This window comes from Nomascus leucogenys, chromosome 8 (assembly GCF_006542625.1).
Source record: "Nomascus leucogenys isolate Asia chromosome 8, Asia_NLE_v1, whole genome shotgun sequence".
Taxonomy (NCBI): Eukaryota; Metazoa; Chordata; class Mammalia; order Primates; family Hylobatidae; genus Nomascus; species Nomascus leucogenys.
Window position 1 is genome coordinate 30,192,561 of NC_044388.1, and position 19,602 is coordinate 30,212,162.

The 19,602-nt window shown below is 41.0% G+C and overlaps 1 protein-coding gene across 2 annotated transcripts in view; it reads left to right on the forward strand.

The window, feature by feature from the left end:
* DOCK5 (dedicator of cytokinesis 5) overlaps positions 1-19,602 on the forward strand; it is a 234,068-nt gene that overhangs the window by 75,724 nt on the left and 138,742 nt on the right. The window contains exons 3-5 of one of the 2 annotated variants that reach the window (XM_030816990.1): positions 6,994-7,034; positions 13,601-13,656; positions 16,765-16,861. In XM_030816990.1, the coding sequence (XP_030672850.1) occupies positions 6,994-7,034; positions 13,601-13,656; positions 16,765-16,861 (194 nt within the window). Of the gene's footprint in view, positions 1-6,993; positions 7,035-8,930; positions 9,365-13,600; positions 13,657-16,764; positions 16,862-19,602 lie in introns of those variants that run through there. The other variant, XM_030816991.1, reaches the window with a different exon arrangement.

Sequence of the window (19,602 nt, forward strand, 5' to 3'; positions counted from 1 at the left end):
TTCCTTCCTTCCTTCCTTCCTTCCTTCCTTATTTCTTTCTTTCTTTTTCAGGACAGGATCTTGCTCTGTTGCCTAGGCTGGAGTGCAGTGGCGCAGTCATAGCTGACTGCAGCCTCCAATTTCTGGGCTCGAGGGATCCTCTGACCTTGGCTTCCCTAGTAGCTAGGACTATGAATGTGCACCACCTCACCTGGCTAGTTATTTTATTTTTAGTTTTTTGTGGAGACAGGATTTTGGCTATGTTCCCTAGGCTGGTCTTCCACCTCAGCCTCCCAAAGTGCTGGAATTATAGAAGTGAGCCACCACGCCCAGAGAGAATTTTCTAACCATGTTTTCTAAAGTAGCTCCATCCTCAGGAGTTGGCCTTTCCCAGGTTAGTCTCTTTTATTCCTTTATAACTTTTAGCCCTATATGAAATTACTTTTCTTGTTTATATGCCTGTGTGTTTACATATATATTTTTTTCTTTCCATTATTAAGTAAGATTTAGGACATGGAGACATTGAATACCCTGCTTTCCTAACATCGGTAACTAATTGTTCACTGGAGAAATTAATCTTCAATCTGCAGTTGAACTTCTGGAAATAGCAAAACTTGTTCAGAATGAATTTTGGAGCTTGCAGTAGTAATTAAGATGAATAATGTCTTTGGGAAGACACAATACCACGTAAAGTAATGGAGAAATAGTTCTGTGCTTTTTCACACATGACTCAAACTTGTTTCAGAGGCATTTCCAAACAAAAATATTCAGTCATATTTCAGCAGTGCGATTCCGTGTTACTTTGAGGTGGTTACTTTATAGAGTAATAGTCATTTGACAGTGTCAATTTTTACATTAAAAAAATGCAGTAAAATGTATATGCAACAAAAGGCACTCATCTTAGGTTTACAATTCAATGTGTTTTATCAAATGAATGCAGCTTGTATACCTAACATTCCGATCAAGATAAAACACATTTCCCTTACCCCAGAAAATTCCTTGGTATCTTTATCCACACAGTTTCCACCCTCAGTAAACAGCCACCGATCTGGTTTAGATCACTGTGAGTTAGTTTTACCTGTGAGTCAACTTCTTATCAGTGGAATTAGATGTGTCTATTGTGTTTAGGCTCTTTCACTTATTGTAATGGTTTTTGGGTTCATCCATGATGTTGCACATCTGTAGTTCATTCCTGTGTATAGCCAAGTATAACTATATTATGTATTATATATCATAGTTATAGTATAGTAAATAATATATACATATAACACTGTCAGTACTCCCATTGATGTACATTTTGGTGTATTCCAGCTTTTGACTGTTAAAAATAAAGCGTTCATAAACATTCTTATAAAGCACTGGAGTGAGGATGTGGCCAGGTCATAGGATAAGTGTATGTTTAACTTTATAAGAAACCACCAGCAATGGGAGGGAGTTCCAGTTGCTCCATCTCCTTACTAGTGATTGGCACAGTCAATCTTTTTAACTTTAGCCATTCCAGTGGGTGGATAGTATCTGTGTCTTTTTTTTTTTAGAGTTATAATTTGCATAGAGTAAAATTCACCGTTTTTAGTGTACAATTCTGCAGGTTTTGACAAATGCATACAATCATGAAACACAACCGTGGTCAAGCTACAGAACCATTCTGTCAGCCCCCAAGTTCTCCCATGTCCCTTTTCAGTCATCCCCATGCCACCCTGAGCAACTACTCATCTGTTTTGTATCCCTATAATTTTGCCTTTGCCTAGTTCTGGCCTACCAGGGTTTATCAGCTGTATTTTTTTTAAATGTTATCAGTCATATATGTTTATAAATTTAAACATCAAGACCATTTGTACAAGGTTTATAACGAAAAACAGGAGACCTTCTTAACTCCTCTCGAATTCTGAGGAGTTTCAACTTTTTCAGAAGTCTTTCAACTCTTTCAGCCAACTTTTTGTGGCATAAATCTCTTCATTTCTAAATTCATTTGTTACTATGTAAGATAAGGATTTCACTCTTCTGTACACCCCACCAACGATGCAGATACCCATTAATCCCTCATAGAAAAGCAAATATAGATACAATTTTTTTTTTTGAGACCGAGTCTCGCCCTGTCTCCCAGGCTGGAATGCAGTGGCATGATCTCAGCTCACTGCAACCCCCACCTCCAGGTTCAAGTGATTCTCCTGCTTCCACCTCCTGAGTTTTTTTTTAAACACTTAGGATTTGGGTTATTATGGCTATGTAGTGTCAGCAGCAGAGGCTGTGGGATTTACCTTGATTACATTTCCTTTCTTGAATAACATGTTTTTCTAGAGCTAATTCCTTTTTTTCTTCATTCTCTGTGAATGTACCTCTATTTCATACACAAGGTTGCTGACAGGAGTATTGACTGCCTTTTAATATGTTGAGACAAATAAGATCATTTCTCAGTTCCTTTTTTTTCTTGGATTCATTCCTCATGGGACCGTCTGTCCTCCTCCCTTGTTTGAGACTGGTTGTGCTTTCCCAGTGACATAGCTCTTTTTCTGAGAGCTCTCTTTATCATCTCTCTTGGGGACAGAAGAATAGGAACTAACTAGGTAATTCAACAGAGCTAGGGGTAGTATGCATTTGTATAAATATAGATTAATACCTGTTAATTTTGACTGATCCACATGTATAAAAAGTCAGGAATTCACATGGATACCTTCAATCCCAATCCGGCAGCACAGGGTTCATTCAAGATTTTTCCCTTCTGGGGCTCATAACTCCATTCTGTAATAGTAGGAAACCTAGCTTCCTATATTTTTAATAGATTTAGCTGTTTGATCAGTTCCCTCATATGTAACTGATCATTCATCCTCATTAGCATGCTGTCTCCCATGGGAACACCCCCCTCACCCTGTTTTAGCTCAGATATCCAAGGCCAGTGCACCACCCCCAAGTCCTATGTGCGGATACCCCCTCGCCCCACTTAGGCTCTGACCCCCAGTCTGCTCCCTTACATGGATGCCCACCTCGTTCCCCCGGGGCTCTGACATGCCATGCCAGTCTGGACCCCTCTGCGGATGTGTAGCCCTCCCCCATTGCGAATGCCCAGGTCACTCTGCTCCACCCCATGGCTCAGGACTCAGCTGCCCAGGAGGGAGAGCAGAAGGGCCAGGATCCATCTCCTGATTCTGTCCTGATTCCCATTCCCCAAGGTTTTCCTTTCTTCAATCTTCTTATACCAAAGACTACTGTCCTCCTATTTGCTTAAGCCCAAGGTACAAATACATTTGAGAATTTGCCTTTACTCCCCCATTCATGGCCACCCCCAGCAAAATCATGAGCAACTCCTGTTGATTCATATTTGTCATGCATCTGGGTGCGGTGGCTCACGCCTATAATCCTAGCACTTTGGGAGGTCTAGGCAGGCGAACCGCTTGAGTCCAGGAGTCCAATGCTTCCTGCTATACTTAGAATAAAACTTGAATTTCTCCATGGCATATAATAGCTGTGTCTGATAATTAATCTTGGCTACACATTAGCATCACCATCTCCATGGCATATAATACCTATGTCTGATGATTAATCTTGGCTACACATTAGCATCACCATCTCCATGGCATATAATACCTGTGTCTGGTAATTAATCTTGGCTACACATTAGCATCACCAGTGCACCTTTTTAGAAGCATTAAATCTGGGCCTCACCCCAGTCCAGTTAAATCGGAATATTTGGTAGTGTGGCCCAGGCATCACTATTTGTAAAAGTTCCTGGTGGGTCTCATGGGTGCCCAGGCTTGAGAACCAGGCCTCCTCTAACTACCTTCTTATTGCCTCTCCCCATCTCAGTCTCTCGCGCTGAACTCTGGCAATGACATTTTTCTTCTGTCTTTGAACTTCAGGCTTACTCTTGCCTCACAGCTTCCTCGCTTGATTTGTTTCTGTCTGGAAGTTTCTTTGCCCAGATCTGTTAATGGCTCATTCCTTTTAGCTTCTTAGAGTAATCTGTCCTTGGTCACCATATCGAAAATAGCGTGCCGTGTTACCAACCATTCTCTGCCATATTACTTTTCTGGAGCACTTCTTCCTCTTAGCACTGTCATTGTCTCAGTTCATCCTACTCGTGTGTATTTTTAACATTAGAGTGTAATCTTCATGTGAACTCTTGCTTTCCACTACGTCATGGTTCTTAGTTAGTGCTTAATAAAGATTTGTAGAATGACTGCATGTAGCAAGGAGAAGAATCAGGTAAGGGATCAGTTGGACAGAAAGTGTGCAGGAGCCAGAGAGACATTTGGATAGGTGAAGTGAAATGGAGCAGGTGAGAGTCTTGACTGATAGAGATTACTTGAGAAGCCAGATATAAAGTAAATAATTTTGACAGTGGAATTAGCAATTCTTTGTTATTTTCAAGTGGAGAGGACAGATTTTTATTCTGGATTAGAGCATTCCCAAGAAAGCAGAAAAGACTTGTGAGCCTAGCAAAAGAGCAACCCTCAGCATAGAATAAATTGGTGTTCGCCATGGTTGCCATGAACTTGCTTTTTGCAACATTTCCCCTAGATGTAGGCAAGAGTGGCCCTCTGGACTCATTATCCCTTCACCATTCCCTTTATTTTAATCGTGTAATAACTTAAAAAAGCATCTGAGATCCTGCTGACCAGTTCACACCACCCACTGATTGCAGCTACTGATATGCCCATAGCTACCTCTTTGCATTATGCCTTCTTAAGCCTAATAGCAAGCTATATTTAATTATGATCGTCTTACTGTAGATACGTGGGATTAATTGGAAAACTAGATTCTTGCTTGTATGACAACCCAGGTATGGAATGTGGAAATGAGCAAACATACTTGTGAACTATTACCATATTCTGTGCAGTTATTAAAATTGAATTTATGGAGTTCTGACAGTATACGCTTAAAACTCCAGAGATAGATCTGTTCTCTCATACCTGATGCAAGGAAAATGAACATTATGTTTACAAATTCAGCATGATAATTGTGTGCCTTTAGATAGGGCTTATACACACACCACAATTCTAGAGAAGACATAGGAGGTTAAAAAAAGTTTTTTCAACAATGACAGGCTTAGGAAGCATAATTCCATGATGAATGGCTGTGCAAAATACTGTTTACAAAAGTACAGATAAATTCTTTTTTGAAAATGGAATGAAGTTTGTATTGTGACAACTTGGCTTTACAGGGCACAGAACGATGAAAACTGCTTGGAAAAGATGAATATCTTGTTTCTCAGCGTGCCCCGCTCCCGCACTGCCCTTGTCCCAGGGTGAATTTGAAGCCATTTATTCATGCAAAAGCCCATTTTCATGTTTTCACAGAACCAAGCAAGTATATACATTTGGGTACAGACCTTGAGACCTGGGGAGAAATGCTTAGCTTAGTATCCTTCTTATTCCTGAGTCTCTTATGCCTTGGCATCCTAAATCGGGGGAAATGTTTCCTGCTTAGATATCTTTTTCTCAGCCATGTACCTTGATGCAAGCCACAATTCCACAGCATAGTACCCCACGCCTCCCTGTAAAATGTAGCAAATCCTTTCAATGTCTGAATGCCACAGTTTAAAACATTTGTGAAATACTACTTTTACAATAATATTTGTGAAAATATTAGTGAATATATGCCCAAAGAAGGTAAGTTCAGTTTTCTACCTGTAACATGCACGAAATAGAGTATGTGTCTATTTCTGGTTGATTTCATGTAGAACAAATTACAAGAGAGTTCTAGGATCCTATTGGCAGATGCCAGAAGTTTTAATTACAGTTTGCATCTACTTACTGTGTATATATGGCTACCTTATACGTGTGTGCCATTACTTTCAGTGGCAAAAACTGCAATTTTTTTTGCACCAACCCAATACCACAAGGTTTACCTGGGCAAGATGACCACACTGATGCTTTAGTTGATGGGCATGGGGAATTAGGGAAATTGTTACAGTGAACTTCCTATAGTAGGTGTTCAGCAAATAGTATGAAAAATCTGTTTATGGACACATTAAATTGTCTACTCTCTACAAGATAGAGGGTTGGAAAACATCTGTAGGGGTGTGTACCTTTATTGGAATTTTTTTTTTTTTTTTTTTTTGGAAATGGAGTCTCGCTCTGTTGCCCAGGCTGGAGTGCAGTGGTGTGATCTCGGCTCATTGCAACCTCCGACTCCTAGGTGCAAGAGATTCTCCTGCCTCAGCCTCCTGAGTAGCTGGGATTACAGGGGCACGCCACCACACCTGGCTAATTTTTATATTTTTAGTAGAGACGGGGTTTCACCATGTTGGCCAGGCTGGTCTTGAACTCCTGACCTCATGATCCGCCTGCCTCAGCCTCCCAAGGTGCTGGGATTACAGGCATGTGCCACTGTGCCTGGCTGGAATTTTTAAAAAGAAGTTAAAGCCTTTACCTAAAGCCTCAGCAAGCAAACACATAAGATCTTTTTATGGGGGGTGGGGGGTGTTGCTTTTAGCATTACCAAGAATCGCACGCAATTTTGTTTTATTATTTCAATATTTGGATTATTTTTAAAGTGTAAATATTTGTCTTCATAAGATCTGCTAGTTGAATTTAAAATTTTTCCAGAATAGTGGTTCTTAACCTGGGTACTCAGAAGAGTTACAGCAAATATAATTTATTTAAAAAAATATTTTAATAGTATAAGGTGACATGTAGAAAGCAGGTATACAATGAAAGTCCATATTTATTCATGCAAAAACATTTATTAAATGACTGTAAGGTATTAGGGTGATGAGAAACAGGCTTAGTTTTTTTTTTTTTTTTGCTGTTGTTCTTCTATTCTTTCAAAGGAGTAGAGATGAGGCTAGTTTCTAAGTGAATTTTAAATCCGATTGTTATTAAGAGACTACAGCTCTAAAATACAGTTAGATTTTTATTGTGTAATAAACTAAAACATTCATCTTCTAATGTATTGTTGTCTCTGTCAATTGTTGCATCCCAGTATTGCTAATAGAACATGAAAGTATATATTGCTAATACCTTTATGATATCCCAGAAAACATAAAATATTTTGCATTCTCTTTTGCTCTGACAGGTTGGTACAGAGGATATACCCTCCAAAATAAATCTAAAAAGGTATGACTTATCATCCACTTTTTATTTCATTTGAAATCTGTCTGCTAGTTTTGTACTGTGCTATGTGACCCTCTCCTCTGCTCTCTGCTGTCTCTAGACCTAGTTTGCTTTCTCTTTGATGGCTCTTCTTTGGATTTGAAAGCAAATTCTCTGACCTCAGTGCCTAAATGTAATAGTGTAAATCCCATTGACTGTATTTCCCACCAGCCAGTTCAAGGAGAAAGTCCTGGAAGACTTCTTGCTTCCTGTCCCTCAAGTTAAGCAAGTTGGTAACACATTCATTGCCCTAATGGGATCTCTCTTTCAAGGAGGGGTGGACCCACCCTTCTCCCTTTATCCTTTACTTCCAATGCTACAATTCCAAACTAAAGGATCTCCCCATTTCCACTTGATCCTTTCCTTCATTGTAAATTGGGTAAACAAGAGTGGTTTTCATATTATGAGCCTCACACCCCAATAATACATTATGAAATCAATATGGTGGATTATAACCAATTTTTTCCAAAAAATGAAACCGAAAAGTAGAGAACATGAGATGCAATGGTAAGTACTGTTTCACAAAACTTGTATTTTAGGTATATACTTTTATTTATTGTTTTTATTATATTTTATGTATTTGATATGTAATACTGGTTGCCATAAGAATGTATCTCTTACTGTGCAACAAAGGCATAGTTTGAAAAATACTGACCTAAATGGTTCCTTTTGCCGGTGCCAAAACTACTCATCGTCAGGCTAAAGAAAATCTATTAATTATGTTAATACCTCCCTCAGTTTCTTTTAGGTCTTGTCAGCACTTTTCCTTTGATACTGCTCGCTGGGGCAGCATGACATGTCAGCACTTTCTTTTGAAAGAGCAGAGTTGATAGGGCCTTATTATTTCACAATTAGTTCACATGCCAAATAGCAAATTAGGAAAGGGATGAGAGAAACGTTTTAGAATTTATCAAAAGAGGAGTGAAAAAACAAAACCAGACCTACAGTTCTTACTCTTCACGGACAGCATGAGAAAGACATAATCCTGCACAGATAGGCTGATGTTACACACCCAACTCTCCAAAGAGTATGGGGTCCAGGAAATCACCTTTCTATAAGGCATAGTTCATTAGAAACCAGGACTGCTTCTGCATTGTTGATGCTTAAATCACACTCAGTATTTGCACATGTATGTGTACACATACACATTTTATTAACTTTGTTTATTCATCTAGCAAAATAAAGGAATGTTTGCTTTTATTGCAGTTCCCACAGTTTTGGTCCTTTTTTCTCACCCCAAGCCAGAGAATGAATTTTTCTACCCACAGTTATTCTTGTGTCACATCTCTTTATTTCAAACCAAATTATTTTCATTTAATCTCTTGCTGACTTCAGTTTCTCTGGGCCGTCAAATAGGGGTCCAAGACAGCAGCCTGCCAGAGTAAATGAGAACATGATAAAACTAAAGTGAAAACTTTTCTTCTGGGATCCTCAGTGACACAGAGTACTTGATTATGGCCGCTCCTGCTTTTTTAGCCCTATTGGTGTTAATTTTACTCATAGTTATGGAAGTGGTAGTTACTTCAAAGCACAATTAGAGTTAACAACTTTTATGTTCCGAATTTGTTAAACAGTAAGAATACTTATGTCACTTAATTCCCAATCCTTTTTTTTTTAAAAAAAAAGTTAATTTAAGAACAATAAACAAAAAGCCATTCTCAAACAAAATTATGTGGTGAACTTGAGGAAAGAACGAAACTCTTGATTTTTCACTGCGAAATTCAATTACGTTCAACCAAGGTCCTAGATGAGGTCTTCTTTTCATAGACTACAGTATGTAAGGATCTTTTCGAACATGGAAGACCTTGCTTTCTAAAGTATCCTATGATTTTTTAACATAGTCGTTCCTCATTTCCACAGGGGATTGGTTCCAGGACCCCCACAATACCGAAATCCATGGATGCTCAAGTCCCTGATATAAAATGGCATAGTATTTGCATATAACCTCTGCATTTCCTCCCGTGTACTTTAAATCATGTCTAGATTATTTATAATACCTAATACAATGTAAATGCTGTGTAAGTAGTTATTATACCGTATTGTTTAGGGAATAATGACAAGGAAATAAACCTCTGCTTACTTTTTTTTCCTATATTTTTAATCATCGGTTGGTTGAACCCATGATATGGAGGGCCTTGTGTATTTAAAAATCAATCTAGCTAATAGTGCCATTGTTGTTGGCTTTGAACAGTAGATAGATAGGCTGCCCCACCAGGATCTGAATGATAAATTCTGGATGTGTTTTTAATTTTTTTGTGTTCATTAAAGAATGCTTAAAACCTTTAAGCTTAAAATCTCACCCTTTAGAAGAAATCTTTCGGTAAGAGTTTCTCTTTGTTCTCTTGATAAGTAAAGAAAAACTTTCTAATTCAATGAAACGATGACACAGACAAGGGACATGCATTTATTTGATGATTGTTTTAAGTCGAAATATCCTTCTTGTGGAGAGATCCAGGGAAAATACAGGCAAATCAAATTCAGTTGCCATGAATTCCGTTCTGCTTTTGACACCCCTTCATTAAGAGATCAGCTCATTAGAAACGCTCTCCTGTGCTGTGTCCCTCATTTCTCCGTCTTTAGGGAGAAGAGCTACTTGAAAGGCCTATTGTCTTAATGGAAATTCTTGGTGTCATTTATAAGCTGACCCAGCCATTTAGAGTGATGATAAAAGGAGCTAGTTGATGATAAAAGGAGCTAGTGGTTTTACAAATTGAAGAAGCCAAGTGCTTTTCCGAAACTGATTATTGATCCTGGTGGAATTGTGGGACTGTGGATAAGGGCAACATCTAGAAAATCATAAGTTTATTTTTCTACTCAAGTGAGTGGGTTACAGTGAGGAAGGAAAAGCAGAACTGAGAGACAGGCTGTAAATCAGAAACACATGACCTAGGTTTACTCTGACTTTCTGTGTGTCACCATGGCATAGGAGTCATTCTGTAAGCATCAGATTTGCCAGAGCAATTCTATGACTGTAAATGGCCAAGTGTCATCATGGAAAGGGGAAGCCTACAGATGACAAATACACACATACTATATAACAAATACACACATACTGTATAACAAATACACACATACTATATAACAAATACACACATACATATATACATACATACCTACATCTTTGAGACAGGATCTCAGTCTGTTGCCCAGGCTGGAGTACAGTGGCGTAATCACGGTTCACTGCAGCCTTGACCTCCTGGGCTCAAGCAATCCTCCTGCCTCAGCCTCCCATGTAGCTGGGACCATTGGCATGTGCCACCATGCTGTGCTAATTTTTTAAATTTTTGTATAGACGGTGTCTCAGTTTGTTGCCCAGGCTGGTCTTGAACTTCTGGGCTCAAGCGATCCTCTTGTCTTGGCCTCCTAAAGTGCTGGGATTACAAGCATGATCCACTGTGCCTTGCCTCAAATATTCTCTTAGTATGAAAATCATCATGTCTGAACACCCAGTATAAATTGTCTGCTTATTATCTGCTTAGATGTCACAAGATTTATCACTCTGCATTTATGTTTCTGAATACTTCTATCTTGAATGTTTTCCACTTATTAGGAGCGACTAGTCACCAGATTGTGAATGCATGAAAATTTGAATTGGTCCTTTACCTTCTGATTTCAAAAACCTTCAGCAAGGATGTTCCTTTGTAGTAGCAATGTTACATTTTACTTTTGACTTCCAGAATTGGATTCTTGTATTTAAACAGTTTATCCCTACCCAGCACCTCCCCCGCCCCACTCTTGCTTTTTTATGAGTTTTGGACTTTTTTTATTGTGGTAAAAAAATATATAGATAACATAAAATTTACCATCTTAACGATTTGTAAGTGTACATTTCAGTGGCACTAAGTACATTCTCATTGTTGTGCAACCATCAACACCATCCATCTCCAGAAGTCTTTCATCTTTCCAAAATAAATTCTGTCCCCTTTAGATAGTAACTCCCCATTGTCCCCCACCCCCCGCAAGCCCCTCAGAACCGCCATTGTACTTTCTGTCTTTATGAATTTGACGACTGCACATGTAAGTGGAGCCATACAGTATTTGTCCTTTTGTGACTGGCTTATTTCACTCAGTGTAATGTCTTCAAGGTTAATTCCCAACATCCCAGTTTGGTTCCCCACAGAGATGATAGTCAACAAATCATTTACCGTGGCGCAGTGGCGCAGTGGCACAGCAGGCAGAATAAACACCCAGAGTTCCTTAGGCATCCTAGGGACAGGCCTAGAACTTCCGAACTGCAGAAATCAGGCCCCAGAGGAATCACACACAGTTTGTGAACTGAACACCCGCCTTTCTCATTGCTATATTCATCAGATGTTTACTCAGTGCCTGCTGCATGCCAGGCACTGCAAAGGACAGTTACCTGTTTTGATCATTAAAAAAATTAAATAGACCAGGCACAATGGCTAATACCTGTAATCCCAGCACTTTGGGAGGCTGAGGTGAGCGGATCACTTGAGGTTAAGAGTTGAAGACCAGCCTGGCCAATATGGTGAAATCCTGTCTCTACTAAAAATACAAAAAATTAGCTGGGCATGGTGGTGCATGCCTGTAATCCCAGCTACTTGGGATGCTGAGGCAGGAGAATTGCTTGAGCCCGGAGGGCAGAGGTTGCAGTGAGCCAAAATTGTGCCACTGTACTCCAGTCTGGGCGACAGAGCAAGACTCTGTCTCAAAGAATGAATAAATGAATGAATGCATGAATGAATAAATAAAGTCAGAAGGCTTATCTCCTTTTTCACTTAGATGGTGTGCCTGTGTATGTTTTATACTGATAGAATGTTTATACTGATATGGTGTGCCTATGTATGTTTTATACTGATAGAATGTGCCTATGTATGTTTTATACTGATAGAAGTCCATGGCCAAGCTCACCTGACCTGACAGGTGGCGCACTGAGAAAGTGTCCTGTCTACTGTGCCCCACAGTAGACACACATTTAATTTTTGTTTTCAATTATTTGATAAGTTTTCCAAAATGGTTCTGAATCCCACCTCCATAATGAAAGAGGTCATTGTCACCTTGCGTCTGTGTGTGTTCTTGGTCTCATCAGTAACGAGATTAGAATCATGCTTTCTCACTCATATTCCCCACGCCTGCCCCCTTCTCAAAGGGTGAAGGAGAAGGGATGCACTTTTTATTTTGCGGCTTTGTGTCTGGTGGGAAAGCACATGCAGGATCCACTCTGTCATCACCAATGCTAGGGGCAGTTTAATCTCAAATGTTCTTGCTGTTTCCTGTTTTATTGGCAACGGATTAAAAGAGAGAAAACAGAGTATTGTACAGACAAATATAGCACATGCAACTGGACACAAGAACAACCCTGTCAATGTTCACTGGTTTCCTGTCTGAGTGGAGTAAGGATCAGTGGGTATATATGCCTCCGGGCACTGGGACATCCCCTCCCACCTTTATGATCAGCCACCCCTGACATGTCATGTTCATGGAGTTCACACCAACTCTTCCAGGAATAGGGCTGGGAACAATTAGCCAACAGTGCCAACTATAAGCTCCATGTAAGATACCATGAAACAGATCAGCATCGCTGTCTCCAGATAACATCTCCTCTGTCTGTGCGTGAGCATATCACACAGTAAACAGGAGAAGCTTTGGTACACATAAGAACACTCACATCTGGGACTTGCTTCCTGTTGGTTAGATCTGGTCCTCCATTCTCCAATTTCTGTCCACCAGTTTCTCCTCTTTCTCTTAGGTCTTTCCAGGCCTAAGTCTTCCCCATGGGCAGTGTTACAGTACTGATGTAGAATTGCCTCTTAGGGATGTAGAATGGAGAGCACTTTGACACTGTGAGGTGCTGAAAATAACCAGGTAACTAACACCCGTTGATTTTGAGTGCATTTGGTTTAAGTGGAAGTGCTGAGAGGAACTACTTTAGAAAAATCACTATTTAGTTGACCCGTGAAAAATGTGAGTTTGAACTCTGCAGCACTTACACATGGATTTTTTTTTTTAGCCAAACGCAAATCAAAATTACAATATTCTTGGGACATGAAACCTGTGTAAAAGTACATGCGGGTTGTGCAGGGCTGCGTGCCATACTTGAGTTTGTACGGATTTGGGTATATGCTTTGTGGGAAGGGAGTTTCTGGAACCAACCCCTTGCATGTTCTGAGGGATGACTTATTTTATGGGCTACTGAGTACTGCATAGTTTCCATGTCACCCCTTATGTGAAACCCTTTATGGGAAGCATCTCATGGCAAGTAGCATCTGAGGGGTTTAGGAGCTCACAATTACACTCCTTCCCATTATGTTATCTCTGAGCTGACACATGTTTGCCTCTTCATTCACAAAATATCCTGTGCTCGCTGAACCCAAATTTTAATTTCTACCTTTTTGATGTTTCTGCCATGCATTTGTTGAGGTAACCAGTCAATGTAAGTGGTGTCCTGCAAACCTGATCTCAGGAGTTTAGCTATTGCCCGGGTGTTCCCATTTATTCTCTTTACTTGGGGCTGAGGTGGTTTTTGTTTTGTTTTTATGGCCACATAACCAAAATTCTTTTCTCTATAGGGCATTTTCCCTGAAACGTATATCCATTTGAAAGAGGCAACTGTGGAAGACCTGGGGTAAGTTCCAAGCTAGGAAGATTCCCCCAAAATGATGAAGATGTAACATTATCAGTAATGATAATCTTAAGGCATTAATACCTTATGTATGTTAATAATTCTCTCATCTCAGGTCAGGCGTGGTGGCTCACACCTGTAATCCCAGCACTTTGGGAGACTGAGGCGGGCGGATCATTTGAGGTCAGGAGTGCAAAACCAGCCTGGCCAACATGGTGAAACCCCACCTCTACTAAAAATACAGAAGTTAGCCGGGCTTGGTGGTGGGCGCCTGTAATCCCAGCTACTGGGGAGGCTGAGGCAGGAGAATCACCTGAGCCCAGGAGGCAGAGCTTGCAGTGAGCTGAGATCGTACCACTACACTCTAACCTGGGTGACAGAGCGGGACTGTGTCTCAAAATAATAATAATAATAAAAAATTTCTCTCATCTCATCAGTTCTACTTCTCCTATGAGAGAGAAATGAAGAAAAACTTTTCACTGATATAATTCCTTTGTCTGTCTTCTCTTTCTGTAATTGTTCCTCCTTTGCATTACTTCTCCAGAATACTAAACACAGAAGTAGCAAACTGAGGGCTTTTGCCTCTACATTATATTTATTACCTGTTCACTGATTGTGTGTGTGTGTGTGTATGTTTGCACACATGAACATTTGGGACTCTGATAAGATCTGAGAAGCCCCCAATTTAAGATCCTTGAGAGATAGATGATTAAGCGACAGCCAGCATTTACCAGCTCTGAGCCTTGGATGAGTCATTTAGCCTCAAGTGGATCCTGGGTTTTTCACAGCATATTAGGGGAAAACAGTCTGGCCCTACTTTGATCATGAGCTTGTCATGAGATTCGAATGAGGTAATATATGCAAATGTGCCCTGCAGATAAGATCTGCTACGTTTTGGGTATTCCTATTTCTTGCCCACCTCATCTTGCCCACCTCATTTGTCCTGGGAAGTACTGCCTCTGTGACAGCTAAGAAGAGTGAGCTACTTAGTCTAAGTGGGAGAGAGAGGTCACTTAGGTGATGGTGAGTCTCTGGGCAGCAGAGTTCTGGAGGCAGTGAGGAGAGGCTGGGGTAGAACTGGAATCCTGGGGCTGGTGTAGAGGAGAGTGGGGCCGAGGAGAGAATGGGCAGCTGGGTCGCAGAACCACGCAGCCTCACAGCTAGAAAGAGCGTTCCCAGTTGTAGTTCAGCACCATCATTTCTTTTCTTTTCTTTTTTAATTATTATGGGCAAGCTTTATTTTGTATGAACTTGATTTCACAAAATTAGAATGGCAATTCCACTTAAAATTAACTCTTTAAAAAGTGTAAATATCACGTTATAGATATGTTATCCAAAACTCCAAAAGGCAGTGAAATTGGTAACAGATATTCCTCCTTATCTTTGGACCGATACAACAGCAGAATTGATGAAACTGGTTCCCAGACAAGTATGTGCCATTTGCTCCCATGCCTCAGGGAGGAGAGGATGTTATGACACAGGCGTTTTTGTTGCAGTGACTTGTGGATAATTGCTCCTTATTAACACTGCTAAAATTATGTTCACATGTTTTACTTTGTGTGGGAGCCGATGATTCTTGTCCTTCTGTTTTTTGAGTAGTATCTTTCAAGTCATTGGCCTCAAACCCGCTTATTCCAAAATGCGTCACAGATGGGAATTTAAGCCTCTTCACAAAGCAAACCACTGGAAATTCATAGGTAGTATGCAACATTGGTCTGTAACTGATCTCTGATAATAGGGCAACATCATTTCTTTGGAACATAATTTTCTTGATTCCAGAAGAAGTGACAGGATAAGAAAACTCATAGTTAAATGAGAACAGTCTTGTTACAGGACAGTTATCTCCCAGGTGTGTGTCGCCAATTCTAATTTCCATGTTGTTATCAAAGGGCCTTATTTTCATTCTGACTAACAACCAATCATCAGAACACATTGAAACTGTTGCTGGGTCAAGTCCAAAATAATTCCAAAACAGTAAAAAAAAGAGGAAGGGCCCGCCAGGAGCACAGAGGTCTTCATCGCTCCAGACTCCCAGATACAGCACAGGGAACAAGAAATGGCTGCACCATCATTTCATAGACAAGTGGTCAAGATGTCCTCAAAGCCGTACAGCTCTTTGGTGGCAGAACCAGGACCAAAAACCAGGTCTCCTGCCCTGCTGGAGAAGTCCTCTTTCCAGTGGGCCATGGGCTCCCTCCACTGCCGCCCACCATGTTGGTGGAAACATAGGTGGGGAGGCACATTCATACCAGTTAGGGTTGTACAGGATGCCCAGTTACATTGGCAATTCAAATGGTAAGTAATTTTTCATAGTAAGCATTTCCCAGATATTTCATGGGTCACTCTTATTCTAAAAAATCTTACTCTACCAGAAATTCAAACTTAACTAGGCCTTCTATATTTTTCCTCATTAAGCCTGGCCATCCTACCACCAATTCCCATTTGTTTGCTTGCTCTTGCTTTCTCCTTTTTTCTTTTTGCTAATCATAAAAATGCCAGAGAGGATTTATGTGAATAAATGTAGTACCTACCTTTATGAGAGTCTTCTGTGAGTAAGCAAGGATTTTGTTAAGTGTACGTTTTCTGTGTTGTGAAACTACAGATGAGAAGAAAACCCGGGACTATTCCAGAAAGGGGTGCTGCCTCCGTACCTCTCACCCCTACCCTGGCCCCTGCCCCAACCAGGTCCTGGGTGGAGTCACAGCCCCAAGACACTTGTGCCATACACACCTCTCCATCCAGCCTCCCAAATGAAACAGCTGCTTGGTGGAACCAGCTAAAATGCTGCATATTTTGCTTCCATCTTTGAGTATCACTGAAGCCAGCCTGGCTCAGTAATTGAGTCTCCAGGAGAAATCCACACTGGGGAGGTCGAGGCTGGGCTGCAGGCTCATTCAGTTGCAGGAACTGAGCCTATTTTGAGGACTGTGCTGTCTTATTCTCCTTCTCTTCTCCCAGATGCTTGGATGTGATAAAGTCCCCTGCACAATTCCTGCCCCCAGGCCTAACCAGTTTCATTCTCATCCTTGAGCGTTAGGGAGTCTGATCCCCATCAAGTAAAGCAGTGCCAATCAGCCTAGAAGAAAGTGACCCTCGTTTGGTTCTTTGTAGGCAGCATGAAACCGTGATTCCTGGCGAGCTCCCCCTGGTGCAGGAGCTCACATCTACTCTGCGAGAATGGGCTGTCATCTGGCGAAAGCTCTATGTGGTGAGTTTCCCCTTGTGGCTTGGAGCCCCAGGGTCACTCTGGGTCCTCAGCCTGTAGGTCCTTTGCAGGGTGTCGGCCCCTTATTGGCTGACTTCGTGGAGTGGGATGCATTCTCCCTGGATCACACAAAGGCTGATAAGCAGCAGATTCTCATTTCCCCAGAGCTGGGTCACTGATAGCGGGTAGTGGAGTAAGTGGGCGTAATCATTCTAGCAGCCTTTTCTCAAATGATAAACATACTGATTGTGAAAGTACTAATGATAATAATCACTGCAAACACTTCTGCAGTCTTTCCTAAGTGCCAGAAACTATGAATCCTCACAACCTTCCTATAAAGTAGGTGCAATTATTATTAATTTGTTAATAAGGAACCTGAGTCATGCTCTTAGCCTCTTGATGTATACCAGTGAACTGAAATTTGTTGATGTTTCAGGGCTCAGCTGCATGAGGATGACATTCTTTACCTTGGCCCACATACTTTACAGACTCAGAAACTTGAATAGTGTTAAGTTGTGGTCTATGAGTCGCCTTTTTGGGCAGACTCACAGTGTTCTTTCTCCCAACACTGGTTTGACCTCAGAATGCTAATACAGTGTGTCAATTCACAGGGAAATTACAAGGAGCCAGCGCATCCTCTCCGTGATAAACAATAAGCACAAGTTGTGTGCAGGAATCAGCACCAAGTAAATCTAGCATTTAACATGATCAAACTGAGAACAGCTGTCTTGCAAGAGACCAAGGATGCTCAAAGTCTATTGGCAGCAAGCCTGCCTCATCTCCAGTGTAGAAAGCTCTTTCCTTAATGTTAACGTTGGAATCCACAAAGACTTTTTATTTTATTTACTTATTTTTTTGAGACGGAGTCTCGCTCTGTGACCCAGGCTGGAGTGCAGTGACACCATCTCAGCTCACTGCAACCTCCACCTCCCAAGTTCAAGCAATTCTGCCTCAGCCTCCCAAGTAGCTGGGACTATAGGCGTGTGCCACCATGCCTGGCTATTTTTTTTTTTTTTTTGTATTTTTAATAGAGACAAGGTTTCACCATGTTGGCCAGGCTGGTCTTGAACACCTGACCTCAAGTGATCTATGTGTCTTGGCCTCCCAAAGTGTTGAGATTACAGGCGTGAGCCACCATGGCCGGCTAACTTTGTGTGTGTGTTTTTAGTAGAGACGGGGTTTTACCATGTTGGGCAGGCTGGTCTTGAACTCCTGACCTCAAGTGATCCGCCTGTCTTGGCCTCCCAAAGTGTTGGGATTACGGGCGTGAGCCACTGCGCCCTGCCCACAAAGACTGTTTATTCTAAAGTTGCTTCTTTGCCTACAGCCCTTGTAGTTCAGCATCACTGGGTCTTTCCTCTGTTAGTGGGTTCCAGCCTTCTGTGGCTGACCAGAAATTCCTATGGTGAATGTATATTCTCTCGTTAGATGTGTGTACAAGCTCAGGGAGGTTGTAGACCAGACTTGATGGCCTGGGAACCCTCCTCTTTTCTTTATGTGGCTTTGTTTATCTAAATTTTTGTTCAGTCATGTGTTGATTCATTTTAACTTTGAAAAGCCAATCTTAATAAGTTACTGGGAATACCTCACTCTAGACCCTAAATACTGAAGGCAGTAATCAAAAGCTCATTTTGGCATAACTTCTAAGAGTTCATGGAAGATATTTCATTTTCATTCAGGGCTATTGTTTCCCTTGGTTAATCACAGCAGTAGAAATCACCAACCCCTTTGGTGGAAAAGCACTTGGTATTTCTCTACTTGGTCATCCTTCAAGAGCTTGTTTAGATACTTTGTTCTCCATATTGTATTTTCTAAACATAGCAATCTATAATGTTTCCCTCTGGACAATAGAAGCACTTACTGCTGAACTCATCATCTGACCCTTGGGGCACACTGCTTCATAATAAAGGTGATCTTTTGATCTCTTTATGTTTAGTTGAAGAGAGAATGCACGTTAAGTTGCTAAATCACAAGGAGGATGGAGACACTACTGTCAGCCCCGTGGCCTTCATTGATCATCTTGCACTTACATTGAGAGTACTCTCTGGTTCTGGTTTATTGATTGGTTAGTTGGGTGAATGTAACAAGGTTGATGGATGAGGAATTGCATGTACGTGGGTTGGTTCCTTAACATGTTCTTTCTGGAAATTGATGAGTGTTGAAATGCATTAGATAATCAGTATTGGGAAAGGAGTGTTTTTTTTTTTTAAAAGATGTATGAGAGTGGAGAATATGAGTGAGGCCGACTTTTTTTCTTGCTGAAACACAACTGGTGTGCCCAGTTTATTACCTATGTCCTCTACACATCCACAAGTAATTGTGCCAGGTCTACCATTGAATAGAAAGAAGAAAGAAGTGAATGGGGGCCAGGTGCAGTGGCTCATGTCTATAATCCCAGCACTTTGGGAGGCTGAGGAGGGCAGATCATTTGAGGTCACGAGTTCGAAATCAGCCTGTCCCAACATGGTAAAACCCCTTCTCTACTAAAAATACAAAAATTAGCTGGGTGTAGTGGCTTGTGCCTGTAATCTCAGCTACTTGAGAGGCTGAGGCAGGAAAATTGTTTGAACTGGGGAGGCAGAGGTTGCAGTGAGCCAAGATCACGCCATTGTACTTCAGCCTGGGGAACAAGAGTGAAACTCCATCAAAAAAAAAAAAAAAAAAAAAAAAAGAAGTGAATAGGGATGAAGAATTAGGACTCATGTATTTTGGCTGCCAAAATCTCTTAGTAGTTAAAGGTGGTA